Here is a 23,284-nt window from a genome sequence, read left to right as displayed (position 1 = left end):
AATCCGCGGATTTATTTTTTTGTTTTAGTAGTGCTTGTACACCATTGTAGTGACCCGCCATATTAGCAGCGTTGTCATAAGATTGTCTCCTGCAATTATCCAGTAGTAATCGATTTGTTTCTAAAAAGTCTTGTAGAATATTAAATAAATGTAAGCCAGTATGACTACTAATTTTAATGAAGGATACACATCTTTCATACACTTTTCCCCGAAAACAGTATCGTAATACAATAGCAAGTTGATCATTGTGAGATAGATCTGGAGTAGAATCCATCACAATTGAATAATACTTTGTGTCGTCGTTATTTATTTGAGTTATAATTTGTTTAATTATCTGTTGGCCCATAATCTCAATTATTTCCTCATATACTGTTTTTGATAAGTACGATATTATCGATTTTGGTCGCAGCTCTCGTTGTTCAATGTGTTTACGAATGAATGGATCGAACTCTACCAATAGCTCCAGAGCACCCATAAAATTACCATTATGTGGAGAGCCAAATACTTCCTCGGAACCTCTAAATGCTAAGTCCCTTATACTTAAAATTTGACCACTGCAATAACCTGTTTTAGGACATAGTGATAATATTCTGTTTCTTCTCTTAATTGTTTCTGAAGCTGCTTGTCTAAAACAGATCTATTTTCTTTTCGTGTCAACCACACTAACATTGGTTTCTTATGTTCATTAGAATCTTCATGATTTTTTAAACAAGTTAGTAAACTAAACAAGTTTGTCACTTTGACGACGAGAACAGAAGTGCGGAAAAAAAATTACGTGGGCGTTAAGCGGCTCGGCGGGAAGTCCCCCGTAATAGACACGAAAAAATACACTGGCCAAAAACAAGCGATGGGGAATTTCCCGTTCCGTTCGATAGACGCACACATGCACGAGTTGATTGATCTCGGGGTTGCCAACCTTATAATAGTTTTTTTTTAATATTAGATATTTTTTTTAAATTCAAAATATCACCTATTGTTTTCAGTGGGGACTGGGGCCCTTTGTATCCACGGGGCCCTGGGCTGCAGCCCAAAAAGCCCTTAGGTAGATCCACCCCTGATTTTCGGGATATATTATTACTGTCTAATTTTTTTAAAAAAATAATAATAACTTAAGGAAAGAGAAAATTTAAATCTTAAAACAGGGTACTTGTTAACCCAGAATCTGCCAAAATTATCAAAATTAAAAGCTATAATTTATAAAAATTAATCAAAAATTTTTTAAATTAAATTTAATTACTAATATTTTTAACTTTGAATCAACTTATCAATAAGCATTGAAAGAAAGTTTTTATTGCTATTAAATCCATTTGTTCCATCTTTCTCCATTTGTTAAGTTAGATTATTAATCCATTAGTTCATTCTATTCATTTGCTAAGTTATATTATGAATTTTACTAACATTTAGTTAGGAAGGCACAGAAAGAGCGAGTAGTATGGAAAATATTAATTATAGCTAATACCTCTTACAGATCCTTATTTATGGACAGGATGCGTAGCGTTTTTAAAAAGTTCTTAAAGGTGCTTATTTTCGTTTTTTAAAAGTCTTTAAAGGTGCTTTTTTCATTGGGTGTATTTAAAAAGTGCTTAATTTCGCCTTTTTCAAAATTACTCTTTTCCTTTACCATGTTGATTTTCGCTGCAAATTATCCAAAAAGACGCAGTTCACATGGTTCTATTCAGGTTTTTCACAATTCATTCAACCTCAATCTATTTCGGCGTATTGTCAGTCCGAAGCGTATGAAAACGCCATTCGTTTCACATGATTCAAAATTTCATGATTTTTGACAATTGTCAAAAACAATGCCAAAAGGTTTTTTTTTTTGACATGACTGTTAAAACAAGATAAAACCGTCAATTGTCAGAAACTTTCCAAGCCTTCCTAATTATGATATTTTTTTAAAGTGCTTAAAATATTTTTTGAGTGCTTGAAAAGTGCTTATTTTTTCGTTTTACATGATTCAAAATTTCATAATTTTTGACAAATGTCAAAAATAATGCCAAAAGTTTTTTTTCTTTTCGGCATGACTGTTAGATAAAACCGTCAATTGTCAAAAACTTTCCAACCGTACCTAATTATGATATTTTTTTAAAGTGCTTAAAAATATTTTTTTAGTGCTTAAAAGGTGCTTATTTTTTGTTGAATAATTTGGCTACGCACCCTGATGGATCAACAACCTGCAACTTTAACAGATTGAGTGATTCTTTGTTATTATAAGCATAATTTGGGTCTAACAAAGTTTTATGCACTCCTTTTAATATTAAATCAGATATTTCTAAGAAATTTCCTCATTAATTCCAGGATGTCAAACGGAAATTTAATAGGCGAGTTTGATTGTATATTTATTTTTCTGTCTGAGTTAAAAGTAATTATTTAGACTTAGTATCATGTTTTCTCCACATCTGTTTTGTTATCAATAGATTGGTTTAAGTTACTGTTTTTATCGTCATTAAAAAATATTAAACTTTATGATTTGATTTCTACCTTTTCCAGGTTTTTTTTGTTTCTATTTGAGTGAATCCTCAGATTTTATTTATTTCAAACTTTCAAAACAAAAATTACTTTCAATTTAAAGGCATAGGTTATCAGAAAATACATCTTATTTTATTTAAATAACATTTTGTACTTTTAATATAGTTTTAAAATTGAAGGGGCAAGTGGTGTCTGTCATGTATCGATTTCAAGACAAGAATAAACAATGGATTTGGCTCCGAACCAGTAGTTTTGTTTTTCTCAATCCATACACAAATGAAATGGAATATATAGTGGCTGTGCATAAGTAAGTTTACACTTATTTTGTATTAAAATTATTTTAAATTTTAATAGCTTTTAATTTTTTTAAGCAATTTATACATAAAGGCTGATATATAATATTATTAAATTATTTTCATGTAGTTAAAGGCAGTCAGATCGTGTTATGACAAAATTCAAATAAGAATTTTTTTTTATGTATTAACAGATAAATCAGAAAAAGGCATTTAGGATAATTTCAGAAAGCAAATCACTAGAGAAATTATAACAAAGAATTTTAATGATATCTATCGAGGAGTTGATCGGTAATTTTTTTGTTAAAAAAAGGTTCATTTCTAACATCATGCAAACACACAAATCCATATTTGCACAAATGCTTTAAGATCCTGGTTCCCTCACATGTTCAAGTGATGATGAGAAAGATATGAATCCCCTACTCAGTTCAAAAACAAATGCACTATTTTTACTTGTTTAGTTCTGAAGAAAAGCGATAAACTCATTAAAAAAATTTTACTCATTCCAAAAATCTCATTTCAAACAAATTTTTCATATTGCCTCAAAGCTTAAGTAATTTATTTTCATTGGGTTACTTTGTCGTAAACATGAGAATATTTTTATGCGTTATTATTGTTTTCTAAGAAAACGTGATAGCGAAATTGTTTTTCTTCCTCGAGGACTGCTAATTCTCGAACTTTTCGCCTGGAGTCTCAGAACCTTAGGCCCCCTATTTTTGATTACAACTCAGCAAATTTCTGGTATGTTGAGTGTATAAGCTGACCACTGAAAAATATTTATGAAATACTCAGAATTGTATTTTTTTTAAATACTCTTGAATAAATTATGTTTTTAATCACAAATTTTTTTTCTGAAAGTTATTTAAAGTATTGTTCCTGCAAATAATGCCTATATGTAAAAATATGATTAAAAATTCTAAATTAATTGTATATGGCACAATAAAAATTGTTTTTGAAAGCGGTGAATTGATTCAGAGTTATTCATATCTAACTCTATGTTTATATCATTGATTTATACCAAGATAAATAGTAAGTGCATGAACCAGTGTGCACTTTATATTCAGCCCCCAAAACTCTTTCTTCTTGATCAGTGATCTTTTATTTGTGTATTTGTTTTATCATTGATTGTATTCTGGAATCTTCTCTTAAAATACTAAACCAGATAAAAATTTGTCTCATAAACTAGAAAATAAGTATAACACCGCGAACACTGATGTATGAAAGATTTCTCTTTAAATAGTGATATCTTTATTTGTGTTAGCAAAATTTGTTAGAAGTTAGTTTAAGAACTATATCAATTATTTCTGTTTCAGGCACTAAGTCTTTGGTTGATAAATTTTCTATGTGAAATTTTTAGGAAAAGGGGCCAAAGCTCATTTATTGGTATTCTAAGTACTTGCTTTGTGCTTTGCAGTATAAAGGCAGTACATTATCTTTTCATTCTTTTGATAGGATTGGTTCAAAATTGTATAAAGTCAGAAACATCAAAAGTAATGCTTACCTTGTGTTCTCAGAGTTATAGTTGGGTGCACCAGTTATTTCTTGTATCAATTATGTTGAAGATATCAAAAAAATTTATGACATTTTAGTTACAAAGATGTTGAAAGAGATCTCTAAGTATTTTTAAATGTTTAAAGCAGAAGTGTATTACATCAACTGGTTACGTAGAACATATTAAATGGGTATGTTGCTCACATAATATTTTCTAGACATCTTTTAAATCATTCCTGGATTTAAAAGTAGCCCCTTGTATTTTTTTTATACTCAAATTTAAAGTACTGTGTCAAGAATGCATGAGATTGTTAGAAAATATTTTATTTCATGACTTTTATTGAAAACAGGTGCCAAATATTAAATCCTATTTTGACATGTTAGGAATATAGTTAGATATGCAAACATACAACATGTTCGGGCACATATAATTATTTTTAATCCATCTGAAAATTAGGTTTATCAGTAAGTCCCTTTGTAGCTTTTCCTTTGCATAAGATAGTTTTTAGTTTCACTCTTATAAGTATTATTGTTTTTATATATATTTAAAAAACATTTCTTAATTAAATATGCTTTTTAATTTTCAGTCGAAATCTTCATAATCAACAAGAAACTTCTACCTCCGGATCTGATCAAGTTCCCAGTTTAGCAAAAGAGAATGAGCAAAATCAATACGGTGCAGAACTTAATTATAGTCACCCTAAATCAAATGCTTTTCATTCTGTTGTACCGTCTGCACATCATCCTGGTAAAACATATTTTTTTCTAATAAACTAATAAGATCTTTTTTATTTCATCATTAATCCATAAAAATTGCATTGTAAGTAGGTTTTTGTGTTTAACTGTTGAACTAATTGAATAGCATTCCTTTGGTACATCTTTTGAAACATGAAAATTGCATTTTATGAAATGGAAACCTAAAGTTTCTCCAGACTGTAAACATTTTATTTATTTTTCTAGACTCTTCTAAAATGTTATTTTGAGTTACAGAAAAATGACAGTTTTGTACAGGTACTTTGTTGAAACAATCAATATTTTAAAGGTAAAATTTGCGCAGTTGATTAATAGAAAATTACTTTGTAGTTTTATTGATTTTGCTTAAAATCGCTCTTACTTTTAGTGCCAAAAGTCTTTTTTTTTTAGAATTTATTATTTTTTTAAATTTATTACTTTTTTTAAAATTATTAAAAGAAATAACATCTACACATGATCTTAATCAAAATATTTTAATGTCATTTAGTAGGATTTTTATTTAATAATAATACATCCATAGTTTATTATTAAATAGAAAATTACTTTGTAGTTTTATTAATTTTGCTTAATGATACTCTTACTTTTAGAGTCATAAGTCTTTATTATTGAATTTATTACTTTAAAAGAAATAACATCTTTGCATATAGCCACAACCAGATTATTTTAATGTCATTTAATAAGATTTTTATTTAATAATAATAATAAAAACTTATTACTGTGATACACTTTTGTGAAATTAATATTTGTAACTATAGGAGACATACAAAATAAAAAAAAGCTTAATAAAAATTATTAATCTTTTTTTTTTTTTTGCAAGATGCATCATAGTTCATTATTAAATAGCCAGTTTATGTATCCCATTAAATATTATATTGTATGCACATAAAAATATTTTTCGGGCTTTAAGTTTATATATAGATAAAGATTCCTTTGACTATAATATTTTTGTAAACAATAAAAATTTAAAAAAAAAATTTGTTGTAAAAGTGAACAAAATACTGTGTACATTTTGTGGAAAAAATAACTCCCATTGTAACAGTATTTTTTGATAAGTTTTAATGCTCTAGAAAGAGATTATCAGAATGTGAATTATCTTTTATTCATAACTGAAGTAAGGTTCTTACAATTTATAGAAACTAACAAACAAATAATTAGTTATTTATTGTTAAGAAAATTTTTGCTAGGTTGATCTAAATATAAATAGCTATGCTTATAATTATCAATATAAATTTTTTATTTAAACCATCAACAATAAATTTTTTTGTATTGCTTAAACTGTGCATTTAGCAAATGTCAGACATTTAGCAAGCAATCTTGTTACAAAAAATGTGCTTGTTATTAAAAATTTGACATTTAAATTGATCTTGTTTTAGAAGTGGTTAGTTTCCTCCCCCTTCCCCTTTCAGTGTTATTCATAATGTTTATGTGAGTTCTTGTCATTTATAAACAGTTTTAAGTGTTGTAATTTTATTTTTGCCAATTCAGGATTAAAAAAAGTTAATTTTGAAAAAATTCATATTTGAAAGCATTTATCTTATTTCCTTAATAATATTTTTTATTTGTTTATGTTACCGGCATTATATATAATGCCTAAAACTAGCCGGCAAAGTATGAAATGATTTATATTTCACACATTGCCTAAGCATTATATATAATGCCGGATGCTATTTAGGCAAAGTATGAAATAAACGTCCTGATGAAGTTATTATGTAAATGGTGTGCATATTACTGTGAATGACCGAAATCGGTGGTTGTTGACTTTCACTGGTGAATGTTGACAATCACATAGGCGTTTTGGTGAATGTCCGAAATATTTATTACATCCGATTTGATATTAATTTATTCCTGGATATAATTACATTTATTTGATATTTTAATACTTACTCACGATAGATTAGAAGAAACATCAATATTTCTTACTTTGCCTAAAAATCTCAGGCATTATATATAATGCAGGCATTTCATACTTTGACGGTCACATTTACATTGTTTGAGAAATTTTTTTTTTATGAACTTCTCTGCATTTCTACTGCTGACATATATTTTTGAATTTTTCTTTTTCAAACCAACTTTCTTAATTTTGAAAGTTTGTTAAAGGGGTCTTTACTTTCCCATTCTTTTTGCATGCTATTAATATTTATTCTATTCATTTTACAACAACTTAAATCATTTTGTAATGTGAAACGAATATAAATTTCTTTATATCGTTTTGTTTCATTCCAAGAGACAACATTTTTTATTAATTCTAAATCACATAATTATTTTTTCTTTTGTAGAAACACAAATTATGAATGAAAGGCAACTTAGTTCTAATCAAGCTATCTATCAAAACCCTCAGTATTATGGACTGAACTACTCAGTATCAAATAGCAATGAAAGTTCAAAAGTAATTTCATCTCAATCTCCAACATCTTCCAATATTGATGTAAGTGCTCCTGAATCTCCTCCAGTCATCTGGGTTCAAACTACTCTTCCGCAGGTAATATTTGCTAGCTATGGATTACATTTATTTTCAGCAATTTAAACAAGGATTAATGTTTATTTCAAAATTCTGGATATTTCATGTTTTGTATGTATCACCCTAAAAATTCATCAGATAGTCTTTCAAAGGGAAATGATGCCCTTTTCCTCTTGAACAGTCATTCAAAGCCTATTACTCTTTAGAAAAGGATTCTTTAGGCTGGAAGATTTATATTTTTGTAGGTTGGAACACTGCAGAAAGTGCAGATACAGAAGTGCAGAAAGTATGTGTTTCATGTAAATGATTTAACATTGTAATGTTTTTTTTTTGACTTATTGTTTCTAGAAATAAAGATTGCTTAAAAATATCTGCTATTTTTTTTAAAGTGACGAACAGTTAAGCTAGTGCACAATGTTTGCGTTACAGATAAAATTTAGTACTCTTAGATGAAGTTGATGCATTAAATCTTTGATCACAGAGTTAGGTAATATTTTTTATCCAATCAAAGTATGAAATTGATTTAAGCAAATTTTAAGAACAAAAAACTTTAAAATAATAATTCCAAATGGAAAAGCGCTAAAAGCAGCTAAAACCAAATTTGTCTTATTTAAACAATTTAAATAAAAAGTTAAAAACCAAAAGCAAAATTCTAAAGGTATGTATGTTCGCAAAAACAGTACTTCATCAAGGGACACACTGGAGCCTTTCTGTAGTCAGTGGTTAAACCAAAAAATGACTGTGTCCTGAGGTCCTATTGTAGATAAACTGAAAAAAAAAATTTTTTTAAATATACATTTACATATTGACTCTACATTTTATACATGAAGGAAATTAGTGATATTTGGTTGATTGCAATTTGATTTTAAGTAGAGTTTATCAATTTTTTTTTGTCTACTCTCAGCAAGATGGTGTCAAAATTTCATTTTCTTGTCATTAATTTCTTTTTTGAAGAAAATAAAATTTTCGTTCTGTTGTTTAATTTCAGTTACAAAGTCATCATCAATAGCAGTACCAAAAGTGCACACTGATTACAACATTCAAATTGCTCCGTAACATTCCTTTGAAAAATGTAATGTTTATTACATGTTTTTCTAGCTACGGAATTATTGGTAAATTGTCCTCCACAGGAATATGACCATTTGTAAGTTAAAAGTTGGAGGACTGGAAATTTGAATCCACTGGAACTGATCTATCAATTTGTCAGCTGTTCACTATAAGTGTTTTAAATAACATTATATAATTGGGGGCTCAGACAGGTTCACTACAGCGGGTGCACTATCATCGACTGTCGGAGATTTCACGAGTTCATATAGATTCATCTAACAAATTATAAAATTAAATGCTAATTTGTTTTAACAAATATAGTATTTCAATTTTTTAATTAATTAAAAAAGGCCTTGAATTTAACCCAAAATGTAATCATTTTGTTTAAAAAAACATCTCTTTACTTTCTTTTAATATAAGCAGATGGTCTAAAGTATTGCAAGTAAAAAAAAGCTTTTAAAGTGAAATTTAATAAAAAATTACAGAGAATGTATATGATATTCATAGTGGGAATGAAATATTGAGACATGAGTAGATTGACCAGTAAGTAGACCAGTGATGAGATTGAGACAGAAACACAGATCAGAAAACCAAATTAACCCGAGATCAATTGTTGGTATTATTTCATGGTGGTCTGACTTTAATTTCAGTGGGCTAGAATCCACTGTTCATTTTTGAGCTTTGTGGGCGCATTATTTTATTAATTGAAAATTTGAAGCAGACATTTTTATTATTTATTATTTGGAAAGCTTAGAACTTTCCTTATAAACACTTTTACATAACCAACAAAGGATAAGGCATACTTTTTGCTTTATAGACTGAAGCAAAAAATTATAAATAAAGAACAAATGAAAGTACCTAAATGGACATACTACGGTTTTAGTCGTATAAACAAGTACCTTCCACTGTGTGCACGCATACAAAGATACAAAGTAATTTAGCCAATAGGGACAGAAGAACAAGTTTTGATAAGAACAGGTGTGAGAGGATTTTGCAGGAACCCCAGGGTGCAACAATTTAAATTAAAATAGACTTCCAAATATTACAATAGATACTAGAAAGATCACTAACTAAATTATTAGCATGTTTCAGAATGACTCACAAATAGCAAGTTAGTTAGTTTGTTCAATGTACCTTAGACCACATTAACATGAGATTTGATAAATAACCCAAACATTAATATCAGCAATAAGGTCTTTGAGGTGGCAAATTTGATCAAAATCTTAATAATTTGGGAACTGATTTTCGATTAGTTAGGTAAAATTATCAAGTTGCTAAATTTCAAATCAGGGAGTTTGAATAAGAGTTAAGTTTCACCAACCTCAAAGACCCTGAATAGTTGTATGAATGGATACATCCTGTAAACAAGCTGTAACGTGTTGTATTCCTGGTCACTACTGAAAAATGGGAAACGCACCCTTTGCCTTAAATTTGCTTGGTTTCACGAACCAGGCTTACTGGCATTTTCAAGTGGCATTAGAAATAACAACACAATACACTTTACAGTACAATACAACATGCAATAACCAGTCTTTGACTGGTTAGTGTTTAAGTTCAGTTTCTGAATGCTGATGTTTTCAATAAACGTGTTCTTTCATTAAAATTTTCAATTTTTGATATGAGAAAAATCTATGAAGAGAGAATGAGGGAAAATTCAGTGCTAAAACCTAATAAAAAATTGAAACAAAGTTTAGAGTTAAAAGATACCAAGGGAAACCTCGTCACCATTGAAGAACACTTCAAAAGTTGTTTTTGCAATACTTAAAGCATAGTTCACAAGCCTGTTAAAGTATAAGTGGTACTTTAAATCATATTAAAAAGGGTATGAAGGGTATGTAATTCCCATAACACTATCTGAAGCGATTAGAGCTGTCCTAAAAATTAATAGCTGCACACAATAGCTTCAAAGTCGTGTTTATTTATTAAGAATTTCAATTTTAATGAATACAAACAATGTTTTAATATAATTTTAAGTGTAACAAACAATTAAAATGTTTTTAGTGCAGTAAAATACACAAATATAGTTAAAAGTTTTTTAATTTGCTTACAGTAAGTTGTAAATTGTATTGTGTATTAGTGCAAGTTAACTTAATTAGTATATGTTTTGCTCATTTCTAATTTGATTTTTTTTTATAGCTCAGCTCAGAAGCTTATAATCCAAACTATGGAAATTTGTCTAGTGTGACATATACACAGATGGGATCTACACTTCCACCTAGAAGTATTATTCTTTTCTTGTTAATTTTCACAAAACTATAAGTTTTATTTTAATACATTGATAATACCCAATTGTATGGCATGCATCAGAACATTACTTTAAAAAAGTAACGAGTAAAAGTACAAGTACCTTGGGCAAAAGTAATGCGCAAAAAGTAAAACATTTTGATTTTAAAAAGTAATCAGTAAGGAGTACAAGTACAAAACCGAAAAGTAACGATTTTAAAGTACATTTCGGGGAAATAGAAAAGAAAAAACACCTTAATTTTCATTAAAAAATCGAAACAAAATGTAATTTCCAGTTAAAATGCATTACATTTTAATTAAAATGTAAGAAACTTGAATGCAGAAAAATGCATGAAATAGTTGAAACCAAACCAGAAATTATAATTCAACGTTTGTATAAAAAAAAAGAGTTGTTAATTTTAAAATTACCAAATCTTTTGAAATTTTGTTTTTAATTTTGGAATTCGTAGTAATAAATTAGTTTGCTAAACGCAATACATTATGATTTTTGTTTAAGGAAATAAGTAAAAAAGCAAAAAATTGTTTCATTTACTGGAAACACCTTGAAATCCATTAAATTAAAGATTATTTTTTGTTTTTATGAAAGTTAAAAAAAAAAAGAAATTTAGACATTTAAATAATGACGATTTTTTATTTTTATATAGATCTTCTGTATTAAAAATTTAACACAAAAGCTTTTTTTTTAAAATTTATTCATATGATAAACTAAATGCTTAACCGTTAAAATTTGAAAAAGGAGAAACAATTACTTTTATTAAGAATCAAAGAAGTAATAAAACTCAAGTTTGCTTATTTTCTGAGGNTAACACAAAAGCTTTATTTTTTAAATTTATTCATATGATAAACTAAATGCTTAACCGTTAAAATTTGAAAAAGGAGAAACAATTACTTTTATTAAGAATCAAAGAAGTAATAAAACTCAAGTTTGCTTATTTTCTGAGGACATTATTAGCTTTTGATGCATTTACTTGATAATCAAATATGATTTATATCAGGTCTGCATTGAAAATTTTCTGAAATTATAAATGTTTCTGATTATAGCCAAAACTGTTAGTTTTGAGATTAATTTAAATATTTTTGTGTCTGTTTATTTTGGTGTTTTGTTTATGTTGAAAAATCAAAAAGGATATCTGAAAAATAACAATGAAGAAACTCATGACAGAAACTCATGACTCATGACATTCAATTAAAGTCATGTAACTTATTGTATCAGTAAAAAATAACTTGAATGTATTTTATAATATTTCCTTATAATTTGTGATATTTATTATAAATAATAATTGTAATCTTGAGATTAGGTTAGATTTTTTGACACATGTGACTAGATCTGGGGTTTCTAATCCTTTGTTATGCTTTTAGTTTCCAATAAAATGCTGTATAAAAGTCTGAATTTATCCTGAAGAAAATGTATGATGCTTATTGTTCAATCACGAAAAAAACATTTCAGTTTTCAATAAATTGAAACATTTCAACTAATATAAGTTGAACAGTGTTCTAGAATGTGCTCTTAGGTACAAACTGTTTGGTATTAGGTAAATATAACTCCTGGTATTAGGTTGTACACTGAAGATTTTTTTCTATAAAATAAATGAATACTTATGTTTCGAAATTATCAGTACATTAAGTATGTATGAAAATAAAAACTAGTTAAAATTTCCTGCTTTGACTATTGACCATAAGAGAGCTATCTGATTGAGCTTATTTAGAAATTCAATAATGGTTAACTTATCCGTATCGCCACGACATTCGGTAATAAATTTATGAAATTGGAGTTATTTGAGCAAGTATTTTTTCCCCATTCTTCCACACAGTCTGGAGATCGATGATGCCTTCGATGCATTTAGGCTTAATGTATTCTGATAAAACAATTTCAAAATTATTAACTCTAGATGCACGTGGCAGAACTAAAAAAAAAAAAAAATGTTGTTGTAGATATGTTAATTTTTTGTTCATCATATTAAAACGAAACAGAAATAATTATACATTTTAAACAAATTAGCCTAGTTTAAAACAAATTACTTTTACATTGAAATTATTCTTTCAGATAATGACACTAAGATAGAAAACTGCACATATCATTTTAAAACTATTTCCAATATTGCCTAGCATTTTAATTTAAAAAAAAATTAAATGCTGTGATATGTCATTGGCACCAGTGTTTCGAAGCTAATAGTATATTAAGCATTTGATAAAATTAATACTAATTAACTGTTTTCTGCTTACACCTAACTACATTACATGCAGAGTAGTAGCCATTAACTTATTTAAATTAATTATTCTTTTAAAGCAATTCTGAAACTAAACATATTTGCACTCTGGGATATTTAATTCAAGCTTTAAATTTCACGTATTCTGATTACATATTATAAATAAAATTGTAACATGAAATATTAATCATTCTAAATGCATGCCACTCACCTTATACGTCTTTACTCCTGGGTCTCCAAATTCAATTGGGCTTTTTTTCCAGCTTCGACCAATCTCTTTCTTTGCATTCAGAAGGTAACTCTTCACTTCTTTTTGATTAGCCTGAGCCGTTAGTCATTAATCTTTTCATCACTTTGTAGTTTTTTTTTTTAATCTGCGAATAATGAGCAGAAATTAAATTTAAGCTTTTCAATGTAGACTTTTATGACAATAATGGTGAACAAGAAGTGTATTGCTTTTATAGTTAAAGCACGCAATCAGTATCGAATTCATCAGTATCAGTTTAGAATTTTCCTCATGTTTAAAGAATTAAAATTTTAAGTAGTATTACTCAAATGTTTCCAGGTATAGAAATAATTTTTTTTTAAATAAAATTTAAAAAAAATTTTTTTTTTTAAAATATATTAAAAATTATATATTTTTACTAATATTTATTTGATTAGCTTCATTTCTTATATAATATCAAATTCTTTTTGATTTTAAAATATACTTTGAGAGGGAAAACTTATTTTTCATACACAGCGTGTAAGCAAATAGTTCTTGAATATTTTAAATGCCATCACCATAAATGTAGATAATAATATTTCATACTTTTAAAATTAGAATAAGACCTTTTTATTAAATGTTTTTTAATGCTTGTTTTACTTTTTTTTATCCTTGTTTAGGGACATGGGGTTGGCAAGACCCTGGAACCCCTGATTCTTCATCTAGTGGTAGCCATCCACACACATTTGGCACTGATGAAAATAGACCCAGGCAAGAGTTTACAGAAATGCTTCAAGTATTAGACCAGAGTGGGACATCTTCATTTGATGAGTTATCAATGTTCAATACTTACCCTACGTGATTGTCTTAAAGGAAAGAAAAATATGTATCAATTTGTCGCATCAATTCATTTTTAGTATATTTTGTTACATGCTTACTGGCATATGATAAAATATGTTTTTAAATACATATCTTTTAATGTTATGGTTCTATAATCTCTGGGTTTTTAAATATTTACTGTGAATTTATAAAGACCCTAAAAACCCCAAAGCTCTTGATTTTCGAATATTTTATAATAAAATGGGTCCCTTAAGGCTTTTTTGCCTCGAAAAATAAAGTCACATTTTGAGAGCCTATAACTTAAAGCAAAGATTTAATTTTTAAACTATTCTTACTAAAAGAAAGAAAAAAGTCTAGACTGAATAATTTTTAAATATTTGAATTACTTGTTTGTTTTTAAATTTTTAAAGCTTTGGCCCAGATAAAAATAATTGAAATCAATGAATGAATCTCAAATTTGTCTATTTTTAAGAGCTCGAAAAATGCAGTTTTGATTGATATTTTCCACCATTTTCTTATTACCATGGCAGGTTAGTAAAAAGATGGACAAAACTTAACCTAACTATCACAAACTCACAGCAGTTGTAAAAATAGCATACTAGTTTATAGATAAATCATTATTTCATATGACTCTCCAGACAACAGCCTTAAAGCGAACAAATTAAAAAAACAATTATAACATATCTTTCAAGTGATTGTTGTTTTGTTAAATAGGGATTATTTATTAGTGATAATTATTTTTTATCTATAAGTAAGGTATCAAACATTTGTCTTCGTTGTCCAAAGAGGATTTATAGATAAGTTTCATTTGTATAAACATATTTTAATTATTGATAATTAGCCTATTCCAGTAATACTTATTTAATTTCACAAATAATTTTGTTTATATCTTGTAATCTCTTCACAACATTTTAAAAATAAACAAATGAATCTCATTTTTTAGGAAAACAAATTAAATTTGTTTTCCTATTTTTAAATTCATCACCCAGTTAGATTTATTCTCTGTTGTTAAAATAATTTAACGTTCAAATTATTTTAATAAATGTGCTAAACTAAGAAAATTATATTATTTGCGGTGAACATGCTGAGTCAACTGAAATGTATTTTAGTCTTTGACAAGAATATTATTATGAAATCAGTTATGTTATCTTGTTTCTGGGGCAAAACTTACTTAGTATAGAAAGAAATTTGGATGAATCTATTATTACAAGCTTGAAAACTTCATAACTATGTACTGAAATGTATACATAATATCTATTTTTTTTCTATGCGCTTCTTGGTTGCGGAAATGATTTTATTCTCATGAAACACAGTCTCTTAGCTAACAAATAATGTAATCAATCTATAAAATATAATTTTTATGACTAAGGTAATCATTTGAATACATAAATTAAAAGTTAAATACTTAAATAAATAAAATGTCATGTTTGATGTTAATAAAATTTAATTGCTTTATGTTAGTCGATATAGTTGAGTGCCATCAACACATTCGTCAACGCATAGCCTCATAAGCGACATTTAACAGTTTCATGGTAATGTTCATCGTTTTTGTTGCAATATATCTTGTTTTAATTTCCAGAATGAAACATACTAAAATATTTCTGGAGTTATCAAAACTATGTTACAAAAAGGGGTAATTATTTTGGAAAAGGTATTTATTTGATGTCCGTTCGCAAATTACTTGTTTACTATATACTTTTTGATATTTATTTATTTGTTTTTGTATGTTTGACATATTTATATACATGTTTGGTTTGTTCGTAAAAATAAAATGTCATTTATAAATCTGTCCAATTCATTTTTAATCGGTGTAGTCATCATATTTTCTACTGAGATGCTTTGCATTTGGGCCCTTCAACCTTTTGGGAACAATAGTCTATCAATAAATTCACTAAACCTGTGGGTCACATAGCTGTTAGATAGTATTAGCGGGAAAGAAATTACAGTTTTATCCTAGGTTATGTTGGTTAGGCAATTTTTAATGAATTTTTTTCATGTTTTAAAATGATATTTTTATTATAAACTAAAAATGACACTAACAATTTTCTTAAATTTTATTTAATATTTCTGCAGTTAAAATAATATTTTCTTTAATTTTATTTAATATTAAAGCAGTTATAAAACATAAGGCTAAATAATTATTTCTTTTTAAAATGTTCATATCTTTATGAGTATTTAATCTAGGTTTGCGAAGTTATGAGAATCTTAGGTATGTACAGTCTTTGCATATGATAACAAAAGTAATTGATGCAAGTTACAAGCTTATTACTGTTGTACTTTAAAGACATAGGATGTTCAATAACACTATTTTTCTTTCATAATTATTTTCCAGTCCGTCAAAACTTTAAAAGCTTAAATTGTAATGATATATATGAGAAATCGCATGACCTAAATATACTTAAATAAAATTTCTCTCTCCATATTTGTCAAAAAATGTGAAAAAATATGGAAGTGTTTCCATCCCATATCCCTGTTATGTTATATATATTTGAAGAGAATATGTTAAGATGAAATTACCTCATAAGAGAATAAAAAGTATCAGCACAACAGAAGAAAACCAAAGTCATTAACACAAATTGACAAACTAAATAACATTGGGAGTACAAGTTAGTTCAGTCGGTTTTCTTGTGTGCTCAAAAATGCATTTATTTTTGAACAAAATGAATGAACATATTAATCATAGTATTATCCATCGCTGGCTACTATTTTTTCCCACCTCTCAGGCAATTTTCGAATTCCATCTCGAAAAAATGTCTCGTCTTTTGAGGCAATTCAAGTGAGGGGCAAATTTTCGATTTCTGCGAATAAAGTGAACCGGTGACCTGCGAAATCATGCTGCATCCGTCGGAACAACCAGTAATCAAAAGGAGCAATGTCAGGTGAATACGGCGGGTGCGGTAAAATGTCCCACTTGAGCGTTTCCAAATAATTTTTTGTAACATGAGGCCGAATGTTATCATGCAGAAGAATAACTTAGTCATGTCTTTGCTCGTATTCCGGCCGATTTTCTCGTAATGCACGACTCAATTGGAGCCTATACCGATCGCCCGTAATGGAATCGTCAGGTTGTAGCAGTCCATAGTATACAACACCACTCACCATTCTTCAAACGTCGAAATCATTCCCTACATGATTTATCAGTTGGAGCATTCGATCCGCTTCAGCTGCACTTTTCTTCCAATTAAGGCAGAAACATAAAACTTCCTACAAATGCTGCTTAGTTACCACAAAATTTGACCTATGCAACAAAGTAATTAACAGTGTTTTTGTATGAAACTCAAAGCGATAAAAACTAAATATTATTGACAGTTATCTAACCTCTCTGAAACCACCGAAACCAGCTGTCACTATGAAACATTCATAACAGCAGAACCATCTCTTATCGATTATAACAGCAGAGCCTCTCTTATAAATTATGATGATATCGAAATTGTTCAACAAATTAACTTGTTCCTGAAATTTCTGGAAGTAAAAACAAAATGTTTGAAGATTTAATAGTTTTAAAATTGAGTAAATTAAAATTCCGTTTGATATGCAAACAATGAATTTCGATATCTTGTATAGTTTCCTTTAACGTTCACTATTTCAATTGAACTTTGTAACATTTCCTGAAATTCAAAATTTTATACCTTTTAAATTAAAATTTAATGTATTGAAAACATATTTTTCTAACATTTTTTAATGAAATTTACGAATACTTCGAATGTTCTTTAAAATCGGTACTTTTTTCTTGCCTGTAAGTGTACTTTTTCTGTACTCCTTACTCGTTACTTTTTAAAAGCAAAACTTCTTGCTTGTAACTCTTTCTTAAAGTACTTATACATTTACTCGTTACTTTTTAAAAGCAACTTTCTCATGTATGATCAATATTATCCTAATGAGCTCTAAAATTAAATACCAAGATTCAATCTGAAATTAGTGATTTATATAATATTANAATCAAGTAACAGAAAGAAGAAAAAAAATTCTTTCATTTCAGCTTTTTAATTTTTAATAGGAACAAGTATATTATGATATATATATGATATATATATATAATATACTTATAAGATTCCCATTTTGATAGATTCAAATGATATTAATAGCTAAAGCTTGTTCATCAAGAATACTTTTGATTAAATTTAGACATTCATAGAGAGAAGACAAAATTTTAACTTGGTTAAAATCTCTCCTAAAAAGTTAAGGAGTTCTTTGATAAGTAAGTTTTTAAAGATTATGTAGATCAATGAACAATACTTTAGTAAGACACTTAATTCTGTTTGTAAGTGGTGCATCTCAAAAATATTACATTTAAAAACAAAAGTTACATTTTGTAAAAGAAATGAGCTTTACTTTCGTAAAACACTTAATGCTGTTTATAAGTGGTGTATTTCAAAAATAATTACATTTAGAAACAAAAGTTACATTTTGTAAGAAAAGCACCAATGAGCACTACTTTCGTAAGACACTTAATTCTGTTTATAAGTGGTGTATCTCAAAAATAATTACGTTTAAAAACAAAAGTTACATTTTGTAAACAAAAAAAAAGCACCAACTACCACTACTTTCGTAAGATATTTAATTCTGTTCATACGTGGTGTATATCAAAAATAATTACATTTAAAAAATTTTGAGAAATAAAAAATTTTGGTTGGCCAAGATGTAAGAATTTTGCAGTTTGTTAATTTTTACGGATAGCGAGATAATTTTTACGGATACGGATTTTTACGGATAGCGGATTAGTTCAGGGTCACCAAAAATATGCGTAATTATTAAACGTTTAAATCAGATTTCAATATAATTATTTTTTTTTAAAAAGCGATTGTTAAATTTTATTTAAAAATATCGTTAAAAAGCGCCTCATTGTTCATACTACCCAATACATTTTAGATTCTTTCATAAATAAGATTCTTTAGCTTAATTTGAAACGATTTTCTTAAAGTTTAAAAGTATATTTTAGAATGCTTTTAAATTGATATCTTTTGACTAGCTTAATTGATTGGCTAAAAATTAAAATGTTCTAAAGTGTCTCACTTTTTCTATAAAGTATAGGCTATTTTGAAAGTTAGATTGTATTGCTTGATTAATTTCAAACAGCTATCTGAAACGATTGAAGCACATTTAAAACTTTAAGACGACCAACTGTGCGTTTCTTACCGCTTAAAGTTAAGTAGTTTCGCTTAATTAATTTTAAGTAGCTTATTATTTCATTTCTATTTCGAAATCTCTCTTTCGAATTTCGCTACGTTTCGGCACTTTTAACGAAAATATAAACAGGTTCTTCATTGCCTTTTAATTTATACTATTATTCTATCTTAGTTCATTTTGCAACGATTTGTCATTCCTCAACAAAAATTGAAAAACATCTTTCGAAAGTAATTTACTTTTAAACGGGATGATAAATGTTTCCAACGAATCAGGCGAAAATTTTCGTTGAGCTTATTAATTTTCGAATACCTGCTTCTAATTATCGAAGCGTTCGTAATAAATACATAATTAAAATAAGAACAGCTGCTCATTATCATGTAGATTACATTTGCCCTGGAGTAAATTCAGTATAGTGAATAAGTTGAAACCGAATAATGAATAAGTACCTTGATTATTCTTTTGTTTGGTTTTAAAAATGTGCTGAAAGAACAATTCTGAGACACGTTGATTAAAGATGAAGTCTTAGTTCTTGTACATCAAAGTATCTCTTTGTGACAAGTCAATACTTAAGACATTTACTATTTACACTTATTCAAAGTATCGGTAACAGTTTAACTTTAAAATTTTGTTTTTGGCTTTTAATTGATTTTATGGTTAAAAGTGTTTTCTAACGAAATGATGAATATTCACGTTGAATTTGTAATTAAACATTAAAGTTGAATTAATAAAAATAAAGAGGACCCCTTATTAGCGTAAATTAATTAGAATCTGATCAAATTAGCTAGTGTGCAAGCGCAATATATTTCAAATAGAATGCTAATTTCGAATTTTTCATTGAATATTTGCTTTGTTTCCATATAAAGTTTAATTAAATTATTTTAAACATTCATTTAACTGCGAAAACAAAACAGCTTTTATAATGATTATTAAATGGTTCAAGAATCTACAATTTTTCCCATTACTAAAGCGTTGTATTAATTTTAACTATTTTTTTCTAAAATTCATGTCTGACAAAAATTAATTGCGGTCAAATCGTCTTTTAATAAGATTTCTAGAGGAAATCGAATGGTTTTTGTTGTTGTTAATAAAGCCAAGGGTTGTTGTTGTTAATAAGCCAATAAGACAAGGGGTGCGATTGTTCTTGTTTTCCAGTGGGGCCATCCATGGCCGAAAATTCGACTTCTGCCTCACCCATGTTACACCCGTTATTGTACGGATCCATTCATACGCAGACTGTAATTTTGACCTGATCAATATCCAATTCAGTACTCACAGAGGCGCAATTTGTTATGGAAACATGGAGGACATTGTGGTCCGACAGAGATTTAACGTGAACCAGTCACCATTTACTCTTCCACCGGCTGGATTCAACTTCCGATCTCATGAACGAGAGTTCAGCGCCTTGCCAATCAGGCTATCTCGGCCCCAAGAAATTCTGTAAAAATTAAATTTGAAATCCGAATTCAATGATTAAGTGTAAATAAATCTTTAAATTTTTTGTATCATTAATAGCAAAATGAATAAATTAAAGATTTTCCTTAAAGCTAGCATTAGGTAGCTTAGGAGGGTAGGTAGCTTAGCATTTTAAGGAGTGTAGCTTTACTCTAGAACTAACACGATAGACCGAAGAGATTCCCTTTCTCTCGCCGACCAGATCCGAAACCACTCCAAGGACCCTACCAAGGACTACTTGAAATAGTCATACCTCGTTACCATAGTCGCCGTCGTCTCAGATCCAGACGAATGCCTGGAGGAGTTCTTATTTTAGACAAACTATATATCTTCCTTCGTTTGTGGTGGGGTCTGGAAATTTAGGAAACCGTTGCAAGGGACAAATTTAACAATAAACTTTAGTTAGTCCAGGAGGTGTGAAGGAAGGGTGGTTTGAAAATTTTTCTCTTAGGATTAACATTGAGCATTGTTGCGAATTAAACTGTTAATAATTCTGTTTTTTTTTTTCTTTCCAATTATTTAAAAGATAACACCAGTGATGTTTACTAGCTTACAGCTCTATTTTATATTTTATTTCATAACCGACGTTGAACAGTCGACCCAAGTTTGAGTTTACGGCTACCAACGTTCAACTCCGCAGCCTTATAAGTTTGAACCTATTGCAGAAGACAAGGGAACTCGAGGATTAAGTATTGGGAGAAATTTTGCCTTTGTGGAGGACTTTTTGATTAAACTAACCCGCATTTGCGTTACATTCAGAGGAAAACCACGAAAACCTCCCTCCGTTAGCCTGACGAAAAAGGGACTCTAACCCATGATCTACCACTGAAGATATTTTACTTCAGAACTGTGGTCGGTGTGAGCCGTGAGTGGAATTCGAATCAACCAGCCATGGCAAGGAATCGAACCACAGTCACCTCATTGGGAGGCGAGAGCTCTATCCCCTGAGCCACCACGGTTCTTACAGCTCTATTTAGTGAAAATGACTTTCACTAAGAATGAATTGAATTAGTATTTCTAAAGTTATCTGAAACCACGTTTCATTTTTTTGTAGTTATGCTTTTGAAACGTGCTTCTATAAACATAAATAATGTTAAATTAATGGTAATTGAAATTAAAAAAAAAAGTTTTTTACTAATTTATTGGAAAAATTGCTTGATTGTGGTAAATTATGACCATTATGAGTTGGTTACGATCAATAGCATAATTTTTGGCGCTGAATGATATTGAAGATAGTCATTTTTTGTTGTTGATAAGTTGAATTTTCTAAAATTATTTTTTTGTTTAATTTAATATCGTAAAGTCACTAGCAAGAGCGTCAAATAATAATGAAAAAATTGTAAAAATTTTGACTTTTTTAGCAGTATTGATACCTTTCATTTTTGTGCATGATTGGGTAGTGTTGATTAATAATTAATTGGATTATTTTTTTATTCCATACACAAAATGGATATTCAGTTACTAAATGCTTGAAAAAAAAACTTCTTATGCATACATCATAATAAATATTATTTTTAGATTCGGTGTAGTTTTTTTGTCTTTATTTCTTAATTTTTACAAATAATTTTGCTTCCAAACAAATGTTTATTTACAAAATCCTGTTGGATGCTTAAATTCTGTTCAAATAGTTTTAGAATTCTTTTCGGGCAAGCAAAGTTGGACAAAATATTATGCTCCTGTGATCAAAGTTGAGGCTACTGATACCCTTCTGTACTGAACTTATTTATCGAAGTGGTTAATACTTGAACTTAATTCTTATTGACAGAATTTGTGCACTGAACTTCAAACTGAACTGAAACTTATTAATTTAATTTATATTTCGAATATATAAATCCAAATAAATAAATATTTACTAGCAACCTATGACAGCCAGCTTGGTCATCTTTCAAAATTATATTGTACTACATAATAAACTTTAATGGCAACAAAGCCAGACGCACTGCACAACCGAATTTTATATTCTAATTCCTGAACCTCTTCTCTAATTCAAACAACTTAGTATCAGCAATGTTTTCGTTCGTAAGGAATAATGAAGCATGATTAATTGAAGTAATCATGCATTATTATTACGATAGCAACCCAAAAAATCTGGATCTTAATGTATTTTTCTTGCAATAAATTATCAAAAACAGTTAAAATTATTCATGTTTTGAAGTTGTTGTTGATATACAATTATGGAGCTTACTTTGCAAATCAAGAATTTTCAAAGCATTCACAGAGATGTTTTTTCGTCTTCTTCTCAATAAAGTGTTAAAGCATGACCATGCACAATTGTTATCACATTTGTGATGCCACAATTGGCATTACATATTTATTTCCTATCTTTTTAAAATATCCTTCATTACTTAAGCTTATTTTTATACATTTAAAAATAAATCAAAAACTTAATCTTTTTAAACGAACATAAAATATTTATTTCTTCTCTTCCAGATTAATGTAACGGATACTTTTTTTATTTCATTACTAATGCAGACTTATATATTCACTGTCGCCTTTAATCGAAAACAAAAATCTATTTATAACTTTTTATTCTAATTTTCCAACGGCTAAATGTTTCGGTTGCATGGTTGTAATAATTCACATAAATTTGTTGGCGACTCGTGATCGCCAAGGTGTTCTTTTAAACCCATGTTGATATGCTTGTTGGCTTTGTTTTGGCTATGATATACTATGATAATTCGCCAATTTTGGATCTCCT

The 23,284-nt window shown here is 28.4% G+C and overlaps 1 protein-coding gene and 1 long non-coding RNA gene across 5 annotated transcripts in view; one reads left to right on the top strand and one right to left on the bottom strand.

The window, feature by feature from the left end:
* The window catches only part of LOC107446268 (aryl hydrocarbon receptor nuclear translocator homolog), a 37,924-nt gene extending 22,132 nt beyond the window's left edge, over nucleotides 1-15,792 (top strand). For all 4 annotated transcript variants that reach the window (XM_043043643.2, XM_071184007.1, XM_043043644.2 and 1 more), the window contains 5 exons: nucleotides 2,635-2,776; nucleotides 4,841-5,001; nucleotides 7,283-7,485; nucleotides 10,648-10,732; nucleotides 13,848-15,792. In XM_043043643.2, the coding sequence (XP_042899577.1) occupies nucleotides 2,635-2,776; nucleotides 4,841-5,001; nucleotides 7,283-7,485; nucleotides 10,648-10,732; nucleotides 13,848-14,029 (773 nt within the window). In that variant the 3' untranslated portion in view covers nucleotides 14,030-15,792. The remainder of the gene's footprint in view (nucleotides 1-2,634; nucleotides 2,777-4,840; nucleotides 5,002-7,282; nucleotides 7,486-10,647; nucleotides 10,733-13,847) is intronic.
* LOC139426188 (uncharacterized) lies at nucleotides 7,201-20,564 on the bottom strand. The gene is made up of 3 exons (XR_011637381.1): nucleotides 20,408-20,564; nucleotides 13,174-13,336; nucleotides 7,201-8,232 (listed from the first exon to the last, which is right to left on the bottom strand). It is a non-coding gene; the product is annotated as an uncharacterized lncRNA (long non-coding RNA).
* Between the last annotated feature and the right edge of the window lie 2,720 nt (nucleotides 20,565-23,284).

The sequence above is a fragment of the Parasteatoda tepidariorum genome, chromosome 8, assembly GCF_043381705.1.
Source record: "Parasteatoda tepidariorum isolate YZ-2023 chromosome 8, CAS_Ptep_4.0, whole genome shotgun sequence".
Lineage (NCBI taxonomy): Eukaryota > Metazoa > Arthropoda > Arachnida > Araneae > Theridiidae > Parasteatoda > Parasteatoda tepidariorum.
Note: the sequence above shows the minus strand (reverse complement) of the source record. Positions and strands in the feature narration are given on the sequence as shown.